Below are 24,782 nucleotides of genomic sequence, written 5' to 3'. Positions count from 1 at the left end.
ATTTATGTCTTAGAAACCAGTCACTTATGTTTAATGAAAGGCACTTTTCAGTCGTCTTAAAATCAAAAAGTCAGGGCCTCCCGAGTGGCGCAGCGCTTGAGGCGTCATCACAGACCGGCTGCGACCGGGAGACCCATGAGGCGACGCACAATTGTCCCAGCATCGTCCGGATTAGGGGAGGGTTCGGGCCTGGCGCAAACCCTAGCGACTCCTGTGGTGGGCCTGGCGCATGTACTCTGACACGGTCGCCAGCTATATGGTGTTTCCTCTGACACGTTGGTGCGGCTGGCTTCCGGGTTAAGCGAGCTGTGTGTCAAGAGGCAGTATGGCTTGGCGGGGTCGTGTTTCGGAGGACGCATGGCTCTCAACCTTCGCCTCTCCCTCTGTATGGGAGTTGCAGCGATGGGACAAGACTGTAACTACCAATTGGATATCACGACATTGGGGAGGATAATACTTTTTTATAAATCTGAAAGTCCTGTTTGGCACGTGGCATCTTAACACGATGAACCCCTATCCCGCAGGTGCCATCCTGGCCTTCATGTTGGGGGTGTTCCAGATTCCTCTGGATGATTGTGAGGAACTCTACAGGAAGCTGGGTTCTGATGTGTTCAAACAGAACGTGATCGTGGGAACTGTCAAGATGGGCTGGAGCCACGCCTTCTACGACAGCCAGATCTGGGAGAACATCCTCAAGTGAGTACAGTACCCTGCTGCTCCGACTAGTATACTGTCATGTCAATACCCTGCTGCTCCGTCTAGTATACTGTCATGTCAGTACCCTGCTGCTCCGTCTAGTATACTGTCATGTCAGTACCCTGCTGCTCTGTCTAGTATACTGTCATGTCAGTACCCTGCTGCTCCGTCTAGGATACTGTCATGTCAGTACCCTGCTGCTCCGTCTAGTAAACTGTCATGTCAGTACCCTGCTGCTCTGTCTAGAATACTGTCATGTCAATACCCTGCTGCTCCGTCTAGGATACTGTCATGTCAGTACCCTGCTGCTCCGTCTAGTATACTGTCATGTCAGTACCCTGCTGCTCCGTCTAGTATACTGTCATGTCAGTACCCTGCTGCTCCGTCTAGAATAATGTCATGTCAATACCCTGCTGCTCCGTCTAGGATACTGTCATGTCAGTACCCTGCTGCTCCGTCTAGAATACTGTCATGTCAGTACCCTGCTGCTCCGTCTAGGATACTGTCATGTCAGTACCCTGCTGCTCCGTCTAGTATACTGTCATGTCAGTACCCTGCTGCTCCGTCTAGTATACTGTCATGTCAATACCCTGCTGCTCCGTCTAGGATACTGTCATGTCAGTTCCCTGCTGCTCCGTCTAGGATACTGTCATGTCTGTACCCTGCTGCTCCGTCTAGTATACTGTCATGTCAGTACCCTGCTGCTCCGTCTAGTATACTGTCATGTCAGTACCCTGCTGATCCGTCTAGTATACTGTCATGTCAGTACCCTGCTGCTCCGTCTAGTATACTGTCATGTCAGTACCCATGTCAGTACCCTGCTGCTCCATCTAGGATACTGTCATGTCAGTACCCTGCTGCTCCGTCTAGGATACTGTCATGTCAGTACCCTGCTGCTCCGTCTAGTATACTGTCATGTCAGTACCCTGCTGCTCCGTCTAGGATACTGTCATGTCAGTACCCTGCTGCTCCGTCTAGTATACTGTCATGTCAGTACCCTGCTGCTCCGTCTAGGATACTGTCATGTCAGTACCCTGCTGCTCCGTCTAGGATACTGTCATGTCAGTACCCTGCTGCTCCGTCTAGGATACTGTCATGTCAGTACCCTGCTGCTCCGTCTAGTATACTGTCATGTCAGTATCCTGCTGCTCCGTCTAGGATACTGTCATGTCAGTACCCTGCTGCTCCGTCTAGGATACTGTCATGTCAGTACCCTGCTGCTCCGTCTAGTATACTGTCATGTCAGTACCATGCTGCTCCGTCTAGTTTACTGTCATGTCAGTACCCTGCTGCTCCGTCTAGGATACTGTCATGTCAGTACCCTGCTGCTCCGTCTAGTATACTGTCATGTCAGTACCCATGTCAGTACCCTGCTGCTCCATCTAGTATACTGTCATGTCAGTACCCTGCTGCTCCGTCTAGTATACTGTCATGTCAGTACCCTGCTGCTCCGTCTAGTATACTGTCATGTCAATACCCTGCTGCTCCGTCTAGTATACTGTCATGTCAGTACCCTGCTGCTCCGTCTAGTATACTGTCGTGTCAATACCCTGCTGCTCCGTCTAGTATACTGTCATGTCAGTACCCTGCTGCTCCGTCTAGAATACTGTCATGTCAATACCCTGCTGCTCCGTCTAGTATACTGTCATGTCAATACCCTGCTGCTCCGTCTAGTATACTGTCATGTCAGTACCCTGCTGCTCCGTCTAGTATACTGTCATGTCAGTACCCTGCTGCTCCGTCTAGTATACTGTCATGTCAATACCCTGCTGCTCCGTCTAGGATACTGTCATGTCAGTATCCTGCTGCTCCGTCTAGGATACTGTCATGTCAGTATCCTGCTGCTCCGTCTAGGATACTGTCATGTCAGTACCCTGCTGCTCCGTCTAGGATACTGTCATGTCAGTACCCTGCTGCTCCGTCTAGTTTACTGTCATGTCAGTACCCTGCTGCTCCGTCTAGTTTACTGTCATGTCAGTACCCTGCTGCTCCGTCTAGGATACTGTCATGTCAGTACCCTGCTGCTCCGTCTAGTATACTGTCATGTCAGTACCCATGTCAGTACCCTGCTGCTCCATCTAGTATACTGTCATGTCAGTACCCTGCTGCTCCGTCTAGTATACTGTCATGTCAGTACCCTGCTGCTCCGTCTAGTATACTGTCATGTCAATACCCTGCTGCTCCGTCTAGTATACTGTCATGTCAGTACCCTGCTGCTCCGTCTAGTATACTGTCGTGCCAATACCCTGCTGCTCCGTCTAGTATACTGTCATGTCAGTACCCTGCTGCTCCGTCTAGATTACTGTCATGTCAATACCCTGCTGCTCCGTCTAGTATACTGTCATGTCAATACCCTGCTGCTCCGTCTAGTATACTGTCATGTCAGTACCCTGCTGCTCCGTCTAGTATACTGTCATGTCAGTACCCTGCTGCTCCGTCTAGTATACTGTCATGTCAGTACCCTGCTGCTCCGTCTAGTATACTGTCATGTCAGTACCCTGCTGCTCCGTCTAGTATACTGTCATGTCAGTACCCTGCTGCTCCGTCTAGTATACTGTCATGTCAGTACCCTGCTGCTCCGTCTAGTATACTGTCATGTCAGTACCCTGCTGCTACGTCTAGTATACTGTCATGTCAGTACCCTGCTGCTCCGTCTAGTATACTGTCATGTCAGTACCCTGCTGCTCCGTCTAGTATACTGTCATGTCAGTACCCTGCTGCTCCGTCTAGTATACTGTCATGTCAGTACCCTGCTGCTCCGTCTAGTATACTGTCATGTCAGTACCCTGCTGCTCCGTCTAGTATACTGTCATGTCAGTACCCTGCTGCTCCGTCTAGTATACTGTCATGTCAGTACCCTGCTGCTCCGTCTAGTATACTGTCATGTCAATACCCTGCTGCTCCGTCTAGGATACTGTCATGTCAGTACCCTGCTGCTCCGTCTAGTATACTGTCATGTCAATACCCTGCTGCTCCGTCTAGTATACTGTCATGTCAGTACCCTGCTGCTCCGTCTAGTATACTGTCATGTCAGTACCCTGCTGCTCCGTCTAGTATACTGTCATGTCAATACCCTGCTGCTCCGTCTAGGATACTGTCATGTCAGTTCCCTGCTGCTCCGTCTAGGATACTGTCATGTCAGTTCCCTGCTGCTCCGTCTAGGATACTGTCATGTCAGTGGTAAAATATCTTGACAGTGAAGTCTGACCTATGAAAATCATGTTCTTATTTTGGAGCATGCAAATTTACAGTATAATTTTTTCTGATTTGATAATGAAGTGGTGAATGTTTTGTGTGTAACAGGGAGAGAATGGGAGAAGGCCTCATGGTGGAGACAGCCCGGGATCCAAAATGCCCAAAGGTTAGGTTTGATCTATACATCCCTTTAACAACCATACACTTACACAGGGAACAAAGACTTAATCAAGTCCATATCGACGGGTAGGCGGACGAGTCACCAAAATGATACACACGCATCGATACGGCTGGATGGCCTGCGTTGTTATGATCCTGGACGGTCACATAGCAACAATGACAAGAAGCTGCCATGTAGGGAGTCCTAGGTTGCTCTTTTAGTCTCATTGTGTCTTGTTCTTGACACCATGTCTTGTTTTGAGGGGTTTTGACTCATGTCATGTCAATGCTAATGGGGCTAAAATCCGCTAGCTAGCTAATCAACAACTGTAACGGTGCATTTAAGAGACAACAAGTGCTCATTGAAAACATAAATACATTTGCACAATAAACATTGGAGACTAAATATACTTTACATGTTGTTAACAATCTAAGCCAACCCGTCTGTTGTGCACGTTGGTTTTGTTGCTAAACAACCAACCCATCTCTTCTCTCATGAACACGTCTTCATTTAGTTCATGCCTCTGTTCCTCCTCTAGGTGTCAGCAGTGAGCACCATAGTGAACAGGGGTCTGCCTCTGAAGGCCTATGTGTTCAGGAACTACAGCATGCTACCAGGGGTCAGGTCCCACTACATAGGAGACTGTAAACACAAGATGTGGCAGGCCATCAGAGCCTCCTCCGCCGCCCCAGGGTACTTCCAGGAGTATACACTGGGAAAAGACCTGCACCAGGTAACCAATTCATCTATCTCTGTATGTGTAGCTTTAGTACTCTCTCTCTGTTTATCTACCTCAGCCTCTCTCTTTCTCTCTGTTTATCTACCTCAACCTCTCTCTCTGTTTCTACCTCAGTCTCTCTCTGTTTCTACCTCAGCCTCTCTCTGTTTATCTACCTCAACCTCTTTCTCTCTCTGTTTATCTACCTCAACCTCTCTCTGTTTATCTACCTCAACCTCTCTCTGTTTATCTACCTCAACCTCTCTCTCTTTCTCTGTTTATCTACCTCTCTCTCTCTGTATCTACCCCTCTCTCTGTTTATCTACCTCAACCTCTCTCTTTCTCTCTGTTTATCTACCTCAGCCTCTCTCTGTTTATCTACCTCAACCTCTCTCTCTCTCTCTGTTTATCTACCTCAACCTCTCTTTCTCTCTGTTTATCTACCTCAGCCTCTCTTTCTCTCTGTTTATCTACCTCACCCTGTCTCTCTCTCTCTGTTTATCTACCTCACCCTGTCTCTCTCTCTCTTTATCTACCTCAACCTCTCTTTCTCTCTGTTTATCTACCTCACCCTGTCTCTCTCTCTCTGTTTATCTACCTCACCCTGTCTCTCTCTCTCTGTTTATCTACCTCACCCTGTCTCTCTCTCTCTGTTTATCTACCTCAACCTCTCTCTTTCTCTCTGTTTATCTACCTCAACCTCTCTTTCTCTCTGTTTATCTACCTCACCCTGTCTCTCTCTCTGTTTATCTACCTCACCCTGTCTCTCTCTCTCTGTTTATCTACCTCACCCTGTCTCTCTCTCTGTTTATCTACCTCAACCTCTCTCTCTCTCTCTGTTTATCTACCTCAACCTCTCTCTCTCTCTCTCTGTTTATCTACCTCAACCTCTCTCTCTCTCTCTGTTTATCTACCTCAACCTCTCTCTCTCTCTCTGTTTATCTACCTCAACCTCTCTCTCTCTCTCTGTTTATCTACCTCAACCTCTCTCTCTCTCTCTGTTTATCTACCTCAACCTCTCTCTCTCTCTCTGTTTATCTACCTCAGCCTCTCTCTTTCTCTATTACCCCTCTTTCTTTGTCTCTCTGTCTCTATGATCTCTCTCTGACTGTCACTCATTTACCCAACACTTCTCGCAAATCAATACACTTTCAGTACAGATAGTCCTCTCCGAGGCCTGAGGCCATTAACTGTAGGGCCGTAGTGTGTGTTTCTGTGTGTTTAATTAGCCCGTTCTCTCAGCTGGAGATCCAGAGAGTAAATGTAGAGCCTCTCTCTCTCTGTTCCATTTCAATTCAATTCAAATTTGAGGGGCCTCATTGTCATGGGAAACATATGTTAACATCGTCAAAGCAAGTGAAGTAGATAATAAACCAAAGTGAAATAAACAATAAAAAATGAACAGTTAAAATTACACTCAAGTTCCAAATAATAAAGACATTTGTCTATATACAGTGTTGTAACGATGTGAAAATAGTTAAAGTACAAAATGGAAAATAAATAAATATGGGTTATATTTACAATGGTACCACCTCATTTTGTGGGCAGTGGGCACATAGCCTGTCTTCTCTTGAGAGCCATGTCTGCCTACGGCGGCCTTTCTCAATAGCAAGGCTATGCTCACTGTTTTTTTTGTAACTTGACACATTGGAAAAAATGATATTTTTGTTTTCTCATGATGTGGTTGGGTCTAATTGTGTTGCTGTCCTGGGGCTCTGTGGGGTCTAATTGTGTTGCTGTCCTGGGGCTCTGTGGGGTCTAATTGTGTTGCTGTCCTGGGGCTCTGTGGGGTCTAATTGTGTTGCTGTCCTGGGGCTCTGTGGGGTCTAATTGTGTTGCTGTCCTGGGGCTCTGTGGGGTCTAATTGTGTTGCTGTCCTGGGGCTCTGTGGGGTCTAATTGTGTTGCTGTCCTGGGGCTCTGTGGGGTCTAATTGTGTTGCTGTCCTGGGGCTCTGTGGGGTCTAATTGTGTTGCTGTCCTGGGGCTCTGTGGGGTCTAATTGTGTTGCTGTCCTGGGGCTCTGTGGGGTCTAATTGTGTTGCTGTCCTGGGGCTCTGTGGGGTCTAATTGTGTTGCTGTCCTGGGGCTCTGTGGGGTCTAATTGTGTTGCTGTCCTGGGGCTCTGTGGGGTCTAATTGTGTTGCTGTCCTGGGGCTCTGTGGGGTCTGTTTGTGTTTGTGAACAGAACTCTCACTCTCACTTCAGACACGCATATCAAAGACTGAGCCCCCTGTGATGAAGAAGGGTTCCTGTAGGTGCTGCTGTCTGTAGGGGAATGGCAGGACAGTGACTCTTAATGAAAGAGAATATCTGATGTCTAGCCAACCCTCTGTCAGGTTGTACCTCAACAGCCTGTTTGTTTGTCTATTTTCTAGCTAAACAAAATGGTATTTGACCTGTGTAATTTGGACGCCACTCCGTTGACCTGCTTTAGTTTTGTTTGGTTGTAGACTGTACACCTGCGTCAGAGATCAAAAGCTATTTCCTGGATGTTAGTTTGTTTCAGGAAGTAGGAAGTCAGAGCTAAGTGCAAAGCAAGCTCTCTTCTCAGAGCCTTAGAAATCTCCATGGCAACCAGTGAATATTCTATCTACTCGACCAAGTGGGTTTGGGCCTCCCTCCATCTGGGCAGAGCCCTTAGACAGCCGCTCTTTAACCTTTACCCAGAGTCTGAAAGGAGAGGTCGCTGCCTGCCTGCCACACAGCCCCTTTGATCAGGCATTCACAAAGGAGCACAGTGCTCTGCCACACACACTCCAATCATTTATTGATATTTAAACACGCACGGCACGCACACGCCACAGGATTAGTCGGTGTGAGATCTGTGTGTGTGTGGAGAGAGATGGATGATTTGGTGACGTGCTTTATTTACTGTGTGCCACTGTGTTTTTGGCCCTGTTTCCCTTGTCTCAAAAGCTTCACAACAGACCAAAGAGGAGAGTGTAGACTAGAGATGTATTCAAAGTCCACAGCTCTTGACTCGCCTCTTCAGAGAGCTGGGTTGTTTTTGGAGTTTTCTCTACTGATCAATGGACATATTTGGTCGTTTTAATGTGCCAGTAATCATTTGAATCCGTAGCTTGTCACGAGACTTGGCTGTTATCTTGGATGAACCTCCTTTTAATCATTGAACTTCCTGCTTCAACATTTTGATAAGGGGAAGTCCATTTCATGACACAGTGCTTTCATTATCCATAATGTCCCTTTAGCTCCCTGTCCCTTCTCTGACAATGCTACATACCCAGTGGACTGGCCTAACTAATATCTAATTACATAGTCAATAGACTCTTATCACTAATCCCTTTATGTTCTGTTTCATGTATTGTGTGTGTGTGTGTGTGTGTGTGTGTGTGTGGATTAACATGCAAGTAGCAGCTTTAGCTCTTGGCTGAGAAACCGGTTGACAGCTGAACTCCCTCTGCTCTCAGTCAGTCCGGATGGAGACGCCCACCAGCCCACCAGCCCGTCCATAAAAAAATCAGTGTTTTAAAGGGGAATGGAAAGACTAGGCTTTAGAACACCAGCTAACTGCTCTGAGATGTACTCAGACCAGGACCTCTGCATGCATTAACCAGCTAACTGCTCTGAGATGTACTCAGACCAAGACCTCTGCAAGCATTAACCAGCTAACTGCTCTGAGATGTACTCAGACCAGGACCTCTGCATGCATTAACCAGCTAACTGCTCTGAGATGTACTCAGACCAGGACCTCTGCATGCATTAACCAGATAACTGCTCTGAGATGTACTCAGACCAGGACCTCTGCATGCATTAACCAGCTAACTGCTCTGAGATGTACTCAGACCAGGACCTCTGCATGCATTAACCAGCTAACTGCTCTGAGATGTACTCAGACCAGGACCTCTGCATGCATTAACCAGCTAACTGCTCTGAGATGTACTCAGACCAGGACCTCTGCATGCATTAACCAGCTACATTTGCTGGTGTCAAACCGTATATGAAAACATGATACATATTTTGAAAGCTGAGAAACAGCCCTTTCAAATGACATGACAAATTGGCATCACAGCCATCAAATGGTGTCGTTTTTTCCCCAAACTGCCACACAACTTCCTAATGAAGATGGAGAAAAACTTAAAGCATATTGAGTGTTCCGTGTTCTGTAAGGATGGATCATCTGGAATCAGAATAGTGTTCCGTGTTCCGTAAGGATGGATCATCTGGAATCAGAATAGTGTTCCGTGTTCTGTAAGGATGGATCATCTGGAATCAGAATAGTGTTCCGTGTTCTGTAAGGATTGATCATCTGGAATCAGAATAGTGTTCCGTGTTCTGTAAGGATGGATCATCTGGAATCAGAATAGTGTTCCGTGTTCTGTAAGGATGGATCATCTGGAATCAGAATAGTGTTCTGTAAGGATGGATCATCTGGAATCAGAATAGTGTTCCGTGTTCTGTAAGGATGGATCATCTGGAATCAAAATAGTGTTCCGTGTTCTGTAAGGATGGATCATCTGGAATCAGAATAGTGTTCCGTGTTCTGTAAGGATGGATCATCTTCTAGGTGTTAGCGGGGTGAACAGGCCGTGGCTCGGGTGGCTGAGGTTCTTGATGATCTTCTAGGTGTTAGCGGGGTGAACAGGCCGTGGCTCGGGTGGCTGAGGTCCTTGATGATCTTCTAGATGTTAGCGGGGTGAACAGGCCGTGGCTCGGGTGGCTGAGGTCCTTGATGATCTTCTAGATGTTAGCGGGGTGAACAGGCCGTGGCTCGGGTGGCTGAGGTCCTTGATGATCTTCTAGGTGTTAGCGGGGTGAACATGCCGTGGCTCGGGAGGCTGAGGTCCTTGATGATCTTCTAGATGTTAGCGGGGTGAACAGGCCGTGGCTCGGGTGGCTGAGGTCCTTGATGATCTTCTAGATGTTAGCGGGGTGAACAGGTTGTGGCTCGGGTGGCTGAGGTCCTTGATGATCTTCTAGATGTTAGCGGGGTGAACAGGTTGTGGCTCGGGAGGCTGAGGTCCTTGATGATCTTCTAGGTGTTAGTGGGGTGAACAGGCCGTGGCTCGGGTGGCTGAGGTCCTTGATGATCTTCTAGGTGTTAGCGGGGTGAACATGCCGTGGCTCGGGTGGCTGAGGTCCTTGATGATCTTCTAGGTGTTAGCGGGGTGAACAGGCCGTGGCTCGGGTGGCTGAGGTCCTTGAGGATCTTCTAGATGTTAGTGGGGTGAACAGGCCGTGGCTCGGGAGGCTGAGGTCCTTGATGATCTTCTAGATGTTAGCGGGGTGAACAGGCCGTGGCTCGGGAGGCTGAGGTCCTTGAGGATCTTCTTGTCCTTCATGTGACACCGGGTGCTGTAGATGTCCTGGAGGGCAGGCAGTGAGCCCCCGGTTAATGCGTTGGGCTTACCACACCACCTGCTACGGTTGTATAGTACTGGTTCTATAGTAGAGTCATGGTGAACTAATACACAGTGATCTGGTATATTTAAACATGTAGCTAGTCTGGCTCGGCCATGTGCTGCAGTTTAGTTCACTGGTGTTTGTTTTACTGGCATGAATGTTGTTCCATCATAAATACACTGACAGAGAGGATACGTCCCAAATGCCACCCTATTCTCTATATAGTGCAGTACTTTTGACCATAACCCTATAGTAGTGCACTACATAGGGAATAGGGTGCTATTTGTGGGACACCCAGAGTCTAGAGGGGAGATGAGCAGAGCGTGGCTCCCAGTTCGACCTCCCCAGTGTTCAAGAGGAAATGGGACAGAAAATGTGATCTCTTCTGCCTCAGCTGAATGCAACATGTCCTCCCTCCCAGTCCCGGTCATCTGCCCATCTGGACACAGCTAAACAATGAGACTAGAGCCAGTACATCCATTTTGTGCTAGTGTTGTGTTAGGATATCGTGCATGAAGAGAAGCTGAGAAGCCTCAGTCAGGGACTCTCAGGCTGGATTTAAATGAGCAGGTTTGTTTGTTATAGCTAAATGACCTGCTGTTATGGGGATTTAAATGAGCAGGTTTGTTTGTTATAGCTAGATAAATTACCTGCTGTTATGGGGATTTAAATGAGCAGGTTTGTTTGTTATATCTAGCTAAATGACCTGCTGTTATGGGGATTTAAATGAGCAGGTTTGTTTGTTATAGCTAAATGACCTGCTGTTATGGGGATTTAAATGAGCAGGTTTGTTTGTTATAGCTAGCTAAATGACCTGCTGTTATGGGGATTTAAATGAGCAGGTTTGTTTGTTATAGCTAGCTAAATGACCTGCTGTTATGGGGATTTAAATGAGCAGGTTTGTTTGTTATAGCTAAATGACCTGCTGTTATGGGGATTTAAATGAGCAGGTTTGTTTGTTATAGCTAGCTAAATGACCTGCTGTTATGGGGATTTAAATGAGCAGGTTTGTTTGTTATAGCTAGCTAAATGACCTGCTGTTATGGGGATTTAAATGAGCAGGTTTGTTTGTTATAGCTAGCTAAATGACCTGCTGTTATGGGGATTTAAATGAGCAGGTTTGTTTGTTATAGCTAAATGACCTGCTGTTATGGGGATTTAAATGAGCAAGTTTGTTTGTTATAGCTAAATGACCTGCTGTTATGGGGATTTAAATGAGCAGGTTTGTTTGTTATAGCTAAATGACCTGCTGTTATGGGGATTTAAATGAGCAGGTTTGTTTGTTATAGCTAGCTAAATGACCTGCTGTTATGGGGATTTAAATGAGCAGGTTTGTTTGTTATAGCTAGCTAAATGACCTGCTGTTATGGGGATTTAAATGAGCAGGTTTGTTTGTTATAGCTAGCTAAATGACCTGCTGTTATGGGGATTTAAATGAGCAGGTTTGTTTGTTATAGCTAGATAAATGATCTGCTGTTATGGGGATTTAAATGAGCAGGTTTGTTTGTTATAGCTAAATGACCTGCTGTTATGGGGATTTAAATGAGCAGGTTTGTTTGTTATAGCTAAATGACCTGCTGTTATGGGGATTTAAATGAGCAGGTTTGTTTGTTATAGCTAGATAAATGATCTGCTGTTATGGGGATTTAAATGAGCAGGTTTGTTTGTTATAGCTAAATGACCTGCTGTTATGGGGATTTAAATGAGCAGGTTTGTTTGTTATAGCTAGCTAAATGACCTGCTGTTATGGGGATTTAAATGAGCAGGTTTGTTTGTTATAGCTAGATAAATTACCTGCTGTTGTAATGGGGATTTCATTCCAAGCTCATGGCCAAATTATCTTACTTGTGAAATTATGACATTGCTTTTTTCTTTGTATAAGTAAACTGAAATTCCAATTCCAATTTCCTTGTTGAAAACATGAGAATTTAATCGTTTTTTTTAGTTTAGTTTAGTTGATATGCTTGAAGTCATAAAGAGCGCAATGCTTGACGCACAACGAAGAGCTGCTGGCAAAACGCACGAAAGTGCTGTTTGAATGAATGTTTACCCGCCTGCTTCTGCCTACCACCGCTCAGTCAGATACTTGTATGCTTGTATGCTCAGTCAGATTATATGCAACACAGGACAAGCTAAATAATATCTAGTAATATCATCAACCATGTGTAGTTAACTAGTGATTATGATTGATTGTTTTTTATAAAATAAGTTTAATGCTAGCTAGCAACTTACCTTGGCTTACTGCATTTGCGTAACAGTCTCCTTGTGGAGTGCAACGAGAGAGAGGCAGGTCGTTATTGCGTTGGACTAGTTAACTGTAAGGTTGCAAGATTGGATTCCCCGAGCTGACAAGGTGAAAATCTGTCTTTCTGCCCCTGAACGAGGCAGTTAACCCACCATTCCTAGGCCGTCATTGAAAATAAGAATGTGTTCTTAACTGACTTGTCTAGTTAAATAAAGGTGTAAAAAAATATATTTTAAAAATTCGGCAAATCGGCGCCCAAAAATACCGATTTCCGATTGTTATGAAAACTTGAAATCGGCCATTCCGATTAATCGGTCGACCTCTACTAACAGGTATAACTAACAAAGAAATAAATAAACAGGGAGGGCCAATAGTGTTCTCTCTCTGTAAGTGTGTGGCTGGAACTATAGTCAGTCAATATCAACATTCTCTCAAACTTCCTAGACATTCAGACATCCTGTGTTTGCTCTCCCTTGTCAACATATTTTATCTCTCTGTCTGTCTCTCTCTCTCTGTCTCCCACATGGATAGATAGAGATCTTTAAATATGTTTTATTGTGGTGTCAGTGAGTGCACAGGCAGCGCCATCGAGGCCATCTCCATTTTGAAGCAGTCCATTTTCTTCTTCTACTACATCTATGATTTAGCAAACAAACTGAAAGTATGCCCACCTAGTGTTTGCTCATCGGTATAATTAATTCGCTGGTCCCTCCTGATGACCCGGATGGAATAATGTGATCCTTCCTTAACCCATAGGAAGTCCCACCCAGACTTCTTTAAAATTGTGGAAGCCCGCAATGGCCATGCCAACACAGGTTTTTATCCATCTAGAGTCCTCTAACTCTAAGAAGGTACCAGAACAAAGCTTGGTTGTTATTTTGACAGAGGCACTGAACTGTGGTTCCACAGAACTTCCTTCACAGCTTGTTACCTTCAGCATGTTAGTTTGCCAGGGACATACTGCATCATGATAACATAAAGACCAGTGATCTGGTCACACTGTACCAGGGACATACTGCATCATGATAACATAAAGACCAGTGATCTGGTCACACTGTACCAGGGACATACTGCATCATGATAACATAAAGACCAGTGATCTGGTCACAGTTTAATTGCAGCCAGGCAAGGTTTTATTTGGCTAGTTCAGTGTTTAATCATGAGGCCTGCAGCGAAGTGTCCAGATGCATTAAGGTGCCATGAAATCTCTGCTTAGTCACGATGATGCACAGCAGGAGAATCACGTTGGCTTGTTGGTTAACAGGTCTCAAGAGCCTGAGGAACAAAAAAATAATCACCTGATTAAAAACAAGTTAGCACTGAGAATTGTCTTGTAATATGTTCACTATCACTGTTGACTGTGACATTTCCTCTAGTTTGAAAGCCCAAATAGTGAGACTTTCATGTAAGTTTTTAGAAGAGGCAGTGCTGAACATAACGCCATGGCAACACTGGAGACTCATTGTCTTGTTTCTCTTCAGTGTTTTTAGAAGAGGCAGTGCTGAACATAACGCCATGGCAACACTGGAGACTCATTGTCTTGTTTCTCTTCAGTGTTTTTAGAAGAGGCAGTGCTGAACATAACGCCATGGCAACACTGGAGACTCATTGTCTTGTTTCTCTTCAGTGTTTTTAGAAGAGGCAGTGCTGAACATAACGCCATGGCAACACTGGAGACTCATTGTCTTGTTTCTCTTCAGTGTTTCTGTAGTGAGAAGCCAGTGAGGTTGTTGAGAGAGAGGCTTAGCCCAGAGAGCTGTTGTAGCTCTGACCCCCACAGAGTGGAAACGACCTTTGACCTGCAGTCAGCAGGGGTCAAGGCCTTATTGTGAGCCACACTCTCTCCCACAGTTCACCATGAGTAGATCATTGTTTTAGCAGTTTAATCCTATCCAAACAGCCCAGTTAGAAAACCCTTCACCCAGTGTGCGTTCCAAACTACACCCTATTCCCTACGTAGTGCATTACTTATTACCAGGGCCCATAGGGCTCTCAGAAGTAGTGCACTATATAGGAAATAGGGTGCCATTTTGGACGCAGACTTAGTGGATGAAGTCCAAGAGTAAGTGGACTTGGAGAGGGTAGCTAAGAGGGAGAGAGGGAAGACATAACTTAAAAAGACTAAACCTGGCTTTGCCAAGACGAGGTCACTGCTCAGCTAGTGTCTGGAGCACATACTCTCAAGTAAGTGTGTGTGTGTGTGTGTGAGAGAGAGAGAGCCCTTACTTACCCTCTGTGTCTGGCCAATCTTGTCTGTCTGCAGCCGCTGACATTCACAACTGCTTCTGGAAATGAGACTTGAATAATTAATTGCACCGTATCAAAGCCTCTTTCTACTGTGGAGCACCGACTCTGTTGAGGTGATTGTACAACATTGAGGTAATTGAGCTATCCTACCCTGTATGGGTAATACACTGTTTCCCTTTTGTTGGGCTGGTCAGAAAGACATTTCTACCATACGTTTAACTCCTTGTTATTCAGACCACTATCACACTACAGGCAAGCAGACTCTGGTCTGGTCTATTCATCTCTGGGATGTATTAGACTGTGTACCACTCCTCACCAGCCCTGGAGGGGTTGATAGGGACGTGTTTCCACAAGCTTGGTGGGCCAGTAGAACAGCCTCGTAGTCCCAGGTCAGGAAGCTTAAACATGCCTGGTGTTTAGATACAGAGCAGTATTGATCAGGGCCTGGTGTTTAGATACAGAGCAGTATTGATCAGGGCCTGGTGTTTAGATACAGAGCAGCATTGATCAGGGCCTGGTGTTTAGATACAGAGCAGTATTGATCAGGGCCTGGTGTTTAGATGCAGAGCAGTATTGATCAGGGCCTGGTGTTTAGATACAGAGCAGTATTGATCAGGGCCTGGTGTTTAGATACAGAGCAGTATTGATCAGGGCCTGGTGTTTAGATACAGAGCAGCATTGATCAGGGCCTGGTGTTTAGATACAGAGCAGTATTGATCAGGGCCTGGTGTTTAGATGCAGAGCAGTATTGATCAGGGCCTGGTGTTTAGATACAGAGCAGTATTGATCAGGGCCTGGTGTTTAGATACAGAGCAGCATTGATCAGGGCCTGGTGTTTAGATACAGAGCAGTATTGATCAGGGCCTGGTGTTTAGATACAGAGCAGTATTGATCAGGGCCTGGTGTTTAGATACAGAGCAGTATTGATCAGGGCCTGGTGTTTAGATACAGAGCAGTAGTGATCAGGGCCTGGTGTTTAGATACAGAGCAGTATTGATCAGGGCCTGGTGTTTAGATACAGAGCAGTATTGATCAGGGCCTGGTGTTTAGATACAGAGCAGCATTGATCAGGGCCTGGTGTTTAGATACAGAGCAGCATTGATCAGGGCCTGGTGTTTAGATACAGAGCAGTAGTGATCAGGGCCTGGTGTTTAGATACAGAGCAGTAGTGATCAGGGCCTGGTGTTTAGATACAGAGCAGCATTGATCAGGGCCTGGTGTTTAGATACAGAGCAGTATTGATCAGGGCCTGGTGTTTAGATACAGAGCAGTATTGATCAGGGCCTGGTGTTTAGATACAGAGCAGCATTGATCAGGGCCTGGTGTTTAGATGCAGAGCAGCATTGATCAGGGCCTGGTGTTTATATGCAGAGCAGCATTGATCAGGGCCTGGTGTTTAGATACAGAGCAGTATTGATCAGGGCCTGGTGTTTAGATACAGAGCAGCATTGATCAGGGCCTGGTGTTTAGATGCAGAGCAGTATTGATCAGGGCCTGGTGTTTAGATACAGAGCAGCATTGATCAGGGCCTGGTGTTTAGATACAGAGCAGCACTGACATGGTGATTTACTGTGTTCTACCTCAGACATTATGTACTAGGACATGGTGGTGATTTACTGTGTTCTACCTCAGACATTATGTACTAGGACATGGTGGTGATTTACTGTGTTCTACCTCAGACATTATGTACTATAGGACATGGTGGTGATTTACTGTGTTCTACCTCAGACATTATGTACTAGGACATGGTGGTGATTTACTGTGTTCTACCTCAGACATTATGTACTATAGGACATGGTGGTGATTTACTGTGTTCTACCTCAGACATTATGTACTAGGACATGGTGGTGATTTACTGTGTTCTACCTCAGACATTATGTACTAGGACATGGTGGTGATTTACTGTGTTCTACCTCAGACATTATGTACTATAGGACATGGTGGTGATTTACTGTGTTCTACCTCAGACATTATGTACTAGGACATGGTGATGATTTACTATGTTCTACCTCAGACATTATGTACTAGGACATGGTGATTTACTGTTTTCTACCTCAGGCATTATGTACTAGGATATAGTGATTTACTGTGTTCTACCTCAGGCATTATGTACTAGGACATGGTGGTGATTTACTGTGTTCTACCTCAGACATTATGTACTAGGACATGGTGGTGATTTACTGTGTTCTACCTCAGACATTATGTACTAGGACATGGTGGTGATTTACTGTGTTCTACCTCAGACATTATGTACTAGGACATGGTGATTTACTGTGTTCTACCTCAGACATTATGTACTAGGACATGGTGGTGATTTACTGTGTTCTACCTCAGGCATTATGTACTAGGACATGGTGATTTACTGTGTTCTACCTCAGGCATTATGTACTAGGACATGGTGATTTACTGTGTTCTACCTCAGACATTATGTACTAGGGCATGGTGGTGATTTACTGTGTTCTACCTTAGACATTATGTACTAGGACATGGTTATTTACTGTGTTTTACCTCAGACATTATGTACTAGGACATGGTTATTTACTGTGTTCTACCTTAGACATTATGTACTAGGACATGGTGATGATTTACTGTGTTCTACCTCAGACATTATGTACTAGGACATGGTTATTTACTGTGTTCTACCTCAGACATTATGTACTAGGACATGGTGATTTACTGTGTTCTACCTCAGACATTATGTACTAGGGCATGGTGATTTACTGTGTTCTACCTCAGACATTATGTACTAGGACATGGTGATTTACTGTGTTCTACCTCAGACATTATGTACTAGGACATGGTGGTGATTTACTGTGTTCTACCTCAGACATTATGTACTAGGACATGGTGGTGATTTACTGTGTTCTACCTCAGACATTATGTACTAGGACATGGTGGTGATTTACTGTGTTCTACCTCAGACATTATGTACTAGGACATGGTGGTGATTTACTGTGTTCTACCTCAGACATTATGTACTAGGACATGGTGATTTACTGTTTTCTACCTCAGGCATTATGTACTAGGATATAGTGATTTACTGTGTTCTACCTCAGGCATTATGTACTAGGACATGGTGGTGATTTACTGTGTTCTACCTCAGACATTATGTACTAGGACATGGTTATTTACTGTGTTCTACCTCAGACATTATGTACTAGGACATGGTGATTTACTGTGTTCTACCTCAGACATTATGTACTAGGACATGGTGGTGATTTACTGTGTTCTACCTCAGACATTATGTACTAGGACATGGTGATAATTTACTGTGTTCTACCTCAGGCATTATGTACTAGGACATGGTGGTGATTTACTGTGTTCTACCTCAGACATTATGTACTAGGACATGGTGATTTACTGTGTTCTACCTCAGACATTATGTACTAGGGCATGGTGATTTACTGTGTTCTACCTCAGACATTATGTACTAGGACATGGTGATTTACTGTGTTCTACCTCAGACATTATGTACTAGGGCATGGTGATTTACTGTGTTCTACCTCAGACATTATGTACTAGGACATGGTGGTGATTTACTGTGTTCTACCTCAGACATTATGTACTAGGACATGGTGGTGATTTACTGTGTTCTACCTCAGACATTATGTACTAGGACATGGTGGTGATTTACTGTGTTCTACCTCAGACATTATGTACTAGGACATGGTGGTGATTTACTGTGTTCTACCTCAGGCATTATGTACTAGGACATGGTGATTTACTGTGTTCTACCTCAGGCATTATGTACTAGGACATGGTGATTTACTGTGTTCTACCTCAGACATTATGTACTAGGACATGGTGATTTACTGTGTTCTACCTCAGACATTATGTACTATAGGACATGGTGATTTACTGTGTTCTACCTCAATATTATTAGACATTTACCAAGCTTAATGTCATGTACCTTTATACATACAAGATAAGAAAGCAGACATTAAATCAAATCAAATTCTATTGGTCACATTAGCAATGTTATTGCAGGTGTAGCAAAATGCGTGTGTTTCTAGCTCCAATAGTGCAGTAATATCTAACAATAAACACAAACCTAAAAGTAAAATAATGGAATTAAGGAATATATAAATATTAGGACGAGCCATGTCGGAGTGGCATTGACTAAAAGACAGTATATACATATGAGATGAGTAAAGCACAAATATGTAAACATTTTAACAACATACCGGTCCGTCTAAAATCCTTGTGGTATTTTTCTAAAGTCAGATTGTCTCTGTGTGTTTCCAGGATGGTGGTCTCCTCATCAACAACCCCACAGCGTTGGCCATCCATGAGTGTAAGCTGCTGTGGCCCAACACCCCAGTGCAGTGTGTTGTCTCCCTGGGTACAGGTCGCTATGAGACCGTCAACAAGAACAATACCACCTCCACCAGTCTCAAAGCCAAGATCACCAACGTCATCAGCAGTGCCACCGACACAGAGGGTGGGTCACCAAGGGACCATGGAGTGTGTGTGGTGTACTGTGTGTAGTTGGTGTGTGTCTGTCCTTTGACAGGGATGAAACCACATTAGGTTATTTCTAACATCAGATTAAAGGCTGTCAGCCAGCCAGCCAGTCAGTCAGTCAGTCAGCCAGTCAGTCAGCCAGCCAGTCGGTCAGAGACATGTGCTTCACTAAAACAGACGCTGCATGTAGTCCCTGTAGGTAGTTGGAAGACCATTGTTTTCTGTGCATCTCATTAAGAGACTCATTCGCTGCATGTAGTCCCTGTAGGTAGTTGGAGGACCATTGTTTTCTGTGAATCTCATTAAGTGACTCATTCGCTGCATGTAGTCCCTGTAGGTAGTTGGAGGACCATTGTTTTCTGTGCATCTCATTAAGTGACTCATTCGCTGCATGTAGTCCCTGTAGGTAGTTGGAGGACCATTGTTTTCTGTGAATCTCATTAAGTGACTCATTCGCTGCATGTAGTCCCTGTAGGTAGTTGGAAGACCATTGTTTTCTGTGCATCTCATTAAGAGACTCATTCGCTGCATGTAGTCCCTGTAGGTAGTTGGAAGACCATTGTTTTCTGTGCATCTCATTAAGAGACTCATTCGCTGCATGTAGTCCCTGTAGGTAGTTGGAAGACCATTGTTTTCTGTGCATCTCATTAAGTGACTCATTCGCTGCATGTAGTCCCTGTAGGTAGTTGGAAGACCATTGTTTTCTGTGCATCTCATTAAGTGACTCATTCGCTGCATGTAGTCCCTGTAGGTAGTTGGAAGACCATTGTTTTCTGTGCATCTCATTAAGAGACTCATTCGCTGCATGTAGTCCCAGTAGGTAGTTGGAAGACCATTGTTTTGCCTCATGCTGTATTTCAGTCACTCCTTCAATGATTTCCTTTTGACCAACACAGCTCAGAACATCAAGTTCATCAGCTCCCCAGTGCTTGACCTCTCTCTGATTCCTCTCATTCATCAGCTCCCCAGTGCTTTACCTCTCTCTGATTCCTCTCATTCATCAGCTCCCCAGTACTTGACCTCTCTCTGATTCCTCTCATTCATCAGCTCCCCAGTGCTTGACCTCTCTCTGATTCCTCTCATTCATCAGCTCCCCAGTGCTTGACCTCTCTCTGATTCCTCTCATTCATCAGCTCCCCAGTGCTTGACCTCTCTCTGATTCCTCTCATTCATCAGCTCCCCAGTACTCCCTCTCTCTGATTCCTACCTGTGTAGATGGTCTGAGTGATGTTTAGTCAGTGTGTGCGGGTGATGGCACTATGAACAACTTGATTCCTACCTGTGTAGATGGTCTGAGTGATGTTTAGTCAGTGTGTGCGGGTGGATCTCTATAAAGCAGGAAGTCATAATAAATCAGTCACATATGGACTAACTTTGTGTCCCTCATCAGAAGTCCACGTCTTGTTCTCTCCTTCTCCCAGACAGCTGCTTCCTCTAAGCTAGCTACACTAACAACATGATAGCTATCAAGATATACAGTGCCATGCGAAAGTATTCGGCCCCCTTGAACTTTGCGACCTTTTGCCACATTTCAGGCTTCAAACATAAAGATATAAAACTGTATTTTTTTGTGAAGAATCAACAACAAGTGGGACACAATCGTGAAGTGGAACGACATTTATTGGATATTTCAAACTTTTTTAACAAATCAAAAACTGAAAAATTGGGCGTACAAAATTATTCAGCCCCCTTAAGTTAATACTTTGTAGCGCCACCTTTTGCTGCGATTACAGCTGTAAGTCGCTTGGGGTATGTCTCTCTCAGTTTTGCACATCGAGAGACTGAATTTTTTTCCCATTCCTCCTTGCAAAACAGCTCGAGCTCAGTGAGGTTGGATGGAGAGCATTTGTGAACAGCAGTTTTCAGTTCTTTCCACAGATTCTTGATTGGATTCAGGTCTGGACTTTGACTTGGCCATTCTAACACCTGGATATGTTTATTTTTGAACCATTCCATTGTAGATTTTGCTTTATGTTTTGGATCATTGTCTTGTTGGAAGACAAATTTTAACCATCTTCCCTGTCCCTGCTGAAGAAAAGCAGGCCCAAACCATGATGCTGCCACCACCATGTTTGACAGTGGGGATGGTGTGTTCAGGGTTATGAGCTGTGTTGCTTTTACGCCAAACATAACGTTTTGCATTGTTGCCAAAAAGTTCAATTTTGGTTTCATCTGACCAGAGCACCTTCTTCCACATGTTTGGTGTGTCTCCCAGGTGGCTTGTGGCAAACTTTAAACGACACTTTTTATGGATATCTTTAAGAAATGGCTTTCTTCTTGCCACTCTTCCATAAAGGCCAGATTTGTGCAATATACGACTGATTGTTGTCCTATGGACAGAGTCTCCCACCTCAGCTGTAGATCTCTGCAGTTCATCCAGAGTGATCATGGGCCTCTTGGCTGCATCTCTGATCAGTCTTCTCCTTGTATGAGCTGAAAGTTTAGAGGGACGGCCAGGTCTTGGTAGATTTGCAGTGGTCTGATACTCCTTCCATTTCAATATTATCGCTTGCACAGTGCTCCTTGGGATGTTTAAAGCTTGGGAAATCTTTTTGTATCCAAATCCGGCTTTAAACTTCTTCACAACAGTATCTCGGACCTGCCTGGTGTGTTCCTTGTTCTTCATGATGCTCTCTGCGCTTTTAACGGACCTCTGAGACTATCACAGTGCAGGTGCATTTATACGGAGACTTGATTACACACAGGTGGAGTGTATTTATCATCATTAGTCATTTAGGTCAACATTGGATCATTCAGAGATCCTCACTGCTGGAGAGAGTTTGCTGCACTGAAAGTAAAGGGGCTGAATAATTTTGCACGCCCTATTTTTCAGTTTTTGATTTGTTAAAAAAGTTTGAAATATCCAATAAGTGTCGTTCCACTTCATGATTGTGTCCCACTTGTTGTTGATTCTTCACAAAAAAATACAGTTTTATATCTTTATGTTTGAAGCCTGAAATGTGGCAAAAGGTCGCAAAGTTCAAGGGGGCCGAATACTTTCGCAAGGCACTGTACAATGATTTAACTGTACTCCAGCAACATGACCTAACCTCTCTCACCTCTTCTCTCTCCGTCAGAGGTCCACATCATGCTGGACGCCCTCCTTCCACCCAACACCTACTTCCGTTTCAACCCCTACATGAGCGAGGACATCCCATTGGACGAGAGCCGCCCGGAGAGGCTGACCTTCCTGCAGGAGGAAGGAACTCGCTACCTGGAGAGGAACGAAGCCAAACTGAACAAGGCAGCGTCGGTGCTGGCTCTGGAGAAGAGCGCCATCCAGAGGCTGGCTGAATGGTGCAAACTGAAGGCCGACATGTACGAGGGCTTGCCCTTCATCTCCAAACTGTAGGGGACGTTTAGAGGTGAAAGGTCAGACAGGCTGAGAGACACTCATTTAGACTGATTATGAAGATAATATAGGAGCCGTAAAGGTCTGACATGTATGAGGGCCCTTCATCTCCAAACTGTAGGAAGCGACCTGCAGAGGTTAAAGTTCAAAAGGCACTGCAGGCGGTAGCTGCTGAGAAACTCATTTAGACCTCAAAATAAACATCATGTGCTTTGATATGACTATCAGTGGAGGCTGGTGGAATCATCTATAGGAGGAAAGGCTCATTGTAATGGTCGGAATGGAATAAATGGAACTGAGTCAAACGTGGTTTCCATGTGTTTGATGTGTTTGGTACCGTTCCATTGATTCCATTCCAGCCATTACAATGATCCCATCCTCCTACAGCTCCTCCAACCAGCCTCCTCTGGACTCCATATCTTCTTGATGCAGATCATGTGATATGACTGCAGATCATGTGATATGACTGCAGATCATGTGATATGACTGCAGATCATGTGATATGACTGCGGTCCATTTGAATTTCTGCTGCTCAGGCAGGATGTTGTTACCTTTGACCTGTGAGAGGTGGTACAGAAGGATGTGTTGTAGTGTTTCTGAAAGGGGTTTGGCTGGTTGGGCTGAAGGAATCAACCTTTTGACTGGTCCTAAATAAAGTGCCACTGTGATGAGAGCACACAGGCCGTGTTTACGCAGACAGGCCGTGTTTACGCAGGCAGGCCGTGTTTACGCAGGCAGGCCGTGTTTACGCAGGCAGGCCGTGTTTACGCAGACAGGCCGTGTTTACGCAGACAGGCCGTGTTTACGCAGGCAGGCCGTGTTTACGCAGGCAGGCCGTGTTTACGCAGGCAGGCCGTGTTTACTCAGGCAGGCCGTGTTTACTCAGGCAGGCCGTGTTTACGCAGACAGGCCGTGTTTACGCAGGCAGGCCGTGTTTACGCAGGCAGGCCGTGTTTACGCAGGCAGGCCGTGTTTACACAGGCAGGCCGTGTTTACGCAGGCAGGCCGTGTTCACGCAGGCAGGCCGTGTTCACGCAGGCAGGCAGGCCGTGTTTACGCAGGCAGGCCGTGTTTACGCAGGCAGGCCGTGTTCACGCAGGCAGGCCGTGTTCACGCAGGCAGGCAGGCCGTGTTCACGCAGGCAGGCAGGCCGTGTTCACGCAGGCAGGCAGGCCGTGTTTACGCAGGCAGGCAGGCCGTGTTTACGCAGGCAGGCAGGCCGTGTTTACGCAGGCAGGCAGGCCGTGTTTACGCAGGCAGGCAGGCCGTGTTTACGCAGGCAGGCAGGCCGTGTTTACGCAGGCAGGCAGGCCGTGTTTACGCAGGCAGGCAGGCCGTGTTTACGCAGGCAGGCCGTGTTTACGCAGGCAGGCAGGCCGTGTTTACGCAGGCAGGCAGGCCGTGTTTACGCAGGCAGGCAGGCCGTGTTTACACAGGCAGCCCAATTCTAATATTTTGCCCCCCTAAAAATCAGATATTTTGCCAATAATTGGGCTGCCTGTGTAAACAGCCATAATGGTGTGAATGGTAGACAGGCGTAGCCATAATGGTGTGAATGGTAAACAGGCGTAGCCATAATGGTGTGAATGGTAGGCAGGCGTAGCCTACCATTTACTGTTTTGATTTAAGAGTGCAGGTTTTGCAGGGAAGCTGTTTTTGACAACGACCTACTTAACATGTACTGGTATGTCAGAGATTCAGGGTCTGTTATTAGCAACTCATTCTAATGTAATTACTGTAAATATGAATGTTGTAACTGACATTGGTGTCACCTCATTTAAATGCTTCAAACTTGAACTAGGCATGTAAAGTAGAATGGTATCAAACATGTAATTATGCCTTTTTTCACAGACTAATGAAATCATGCACTTTGTAAATTGTCACATTGTTCTTATCTTAAGAGCTCTGTAAGGGATAAAATGTAAATGGTTGGATAGGTGGTTTTGAATAATATTGAAGAGTTGATGGTATTCGCTTTATAATGAAGTTGAACCACCTAATTCCTTTCTCCTGCAGCGGCCCTGTAGGTGGAGGGTGTAGAATGAAAATGTGTTGTTGAAACCGGCTTCTGTTGTTGTGTTGTCTGTTGAAGCTGTGTCTCATAACTACACTATTATACATGATCATCTGATCTGTACTGATGTCTATTAAAGCTGAAGTGATAGTCTACGACCTTAAACCACACGCACACGCACACGCACACGCACACACACACACACACACACACACACACACACACAGAGAGGTCTATAATAGAGGTGTCATGGAAGAATGTGGAGTGTCCTCTGTGATTCATTGTTTTTTCCAATTGCAGAATTGATTTGTTACGTTGTTTCATTCAGA

The 24,782-nt window shown here is 45.3% G+C and overlaps 1 protein-coding gene across 2 annotated transcripts in view; it reads left to right on the top strand.

The window, feature by feature from the left end:
• The window catches only part of LOC110490626 (calcium-independent phospholipase A2-gamma-like), a 30,149-nt gene extending 5,645 nt beyond the window's left edge, over positions 1-24,504 (top strand). For both annotated transcript variants that reach the window (XM_036945251.1, XM_036945252.1), the window contains 5 exons: positions 525-696; positions 4,000-4,057; positions 4,590-4,784; positions 18,869-19,064; positions 22,165-24,504. In XM_036945251.1, coding sequence (XP_036801146.1) covers positions 525-696; positions 4,000-4,057; positions 4,590-4,784; positions 18,869-19,064; positions 22,165-22,439 — 896 coding nt within the window. In that variant the 3' untranslated portion in view covers positions 22,440-24,504. The remainder of the gene's footprint in view (positions 1-524; positions 697-3,999; positions 4,058-4,589; positions 4,785-18,868; positions 19,065-22,164) is intronic.
• Positions 24,505-24,782: the final 278 nt, after the last annotated feature.

Source organism: Oncorhynchus mykiss, chromosome 15 (genome assembly GCF_013265735.2).
Source record: "Oncorhynchus mykiss isolate Arlee chromosome 15, USDA_OmykA_1.1, whole genome shotgun sequence".
NCBI lineage: Eukaryota > Metazoa > Chordata > Actinopteri > Salmoniformes > Salmonidae > Oncorhynchus > Oncorhynchus mykiss.
Note: the sequence above shows the minus strand (reverse complement) of the source record. Positions and strands in the feature narration are given on the sequence as shown.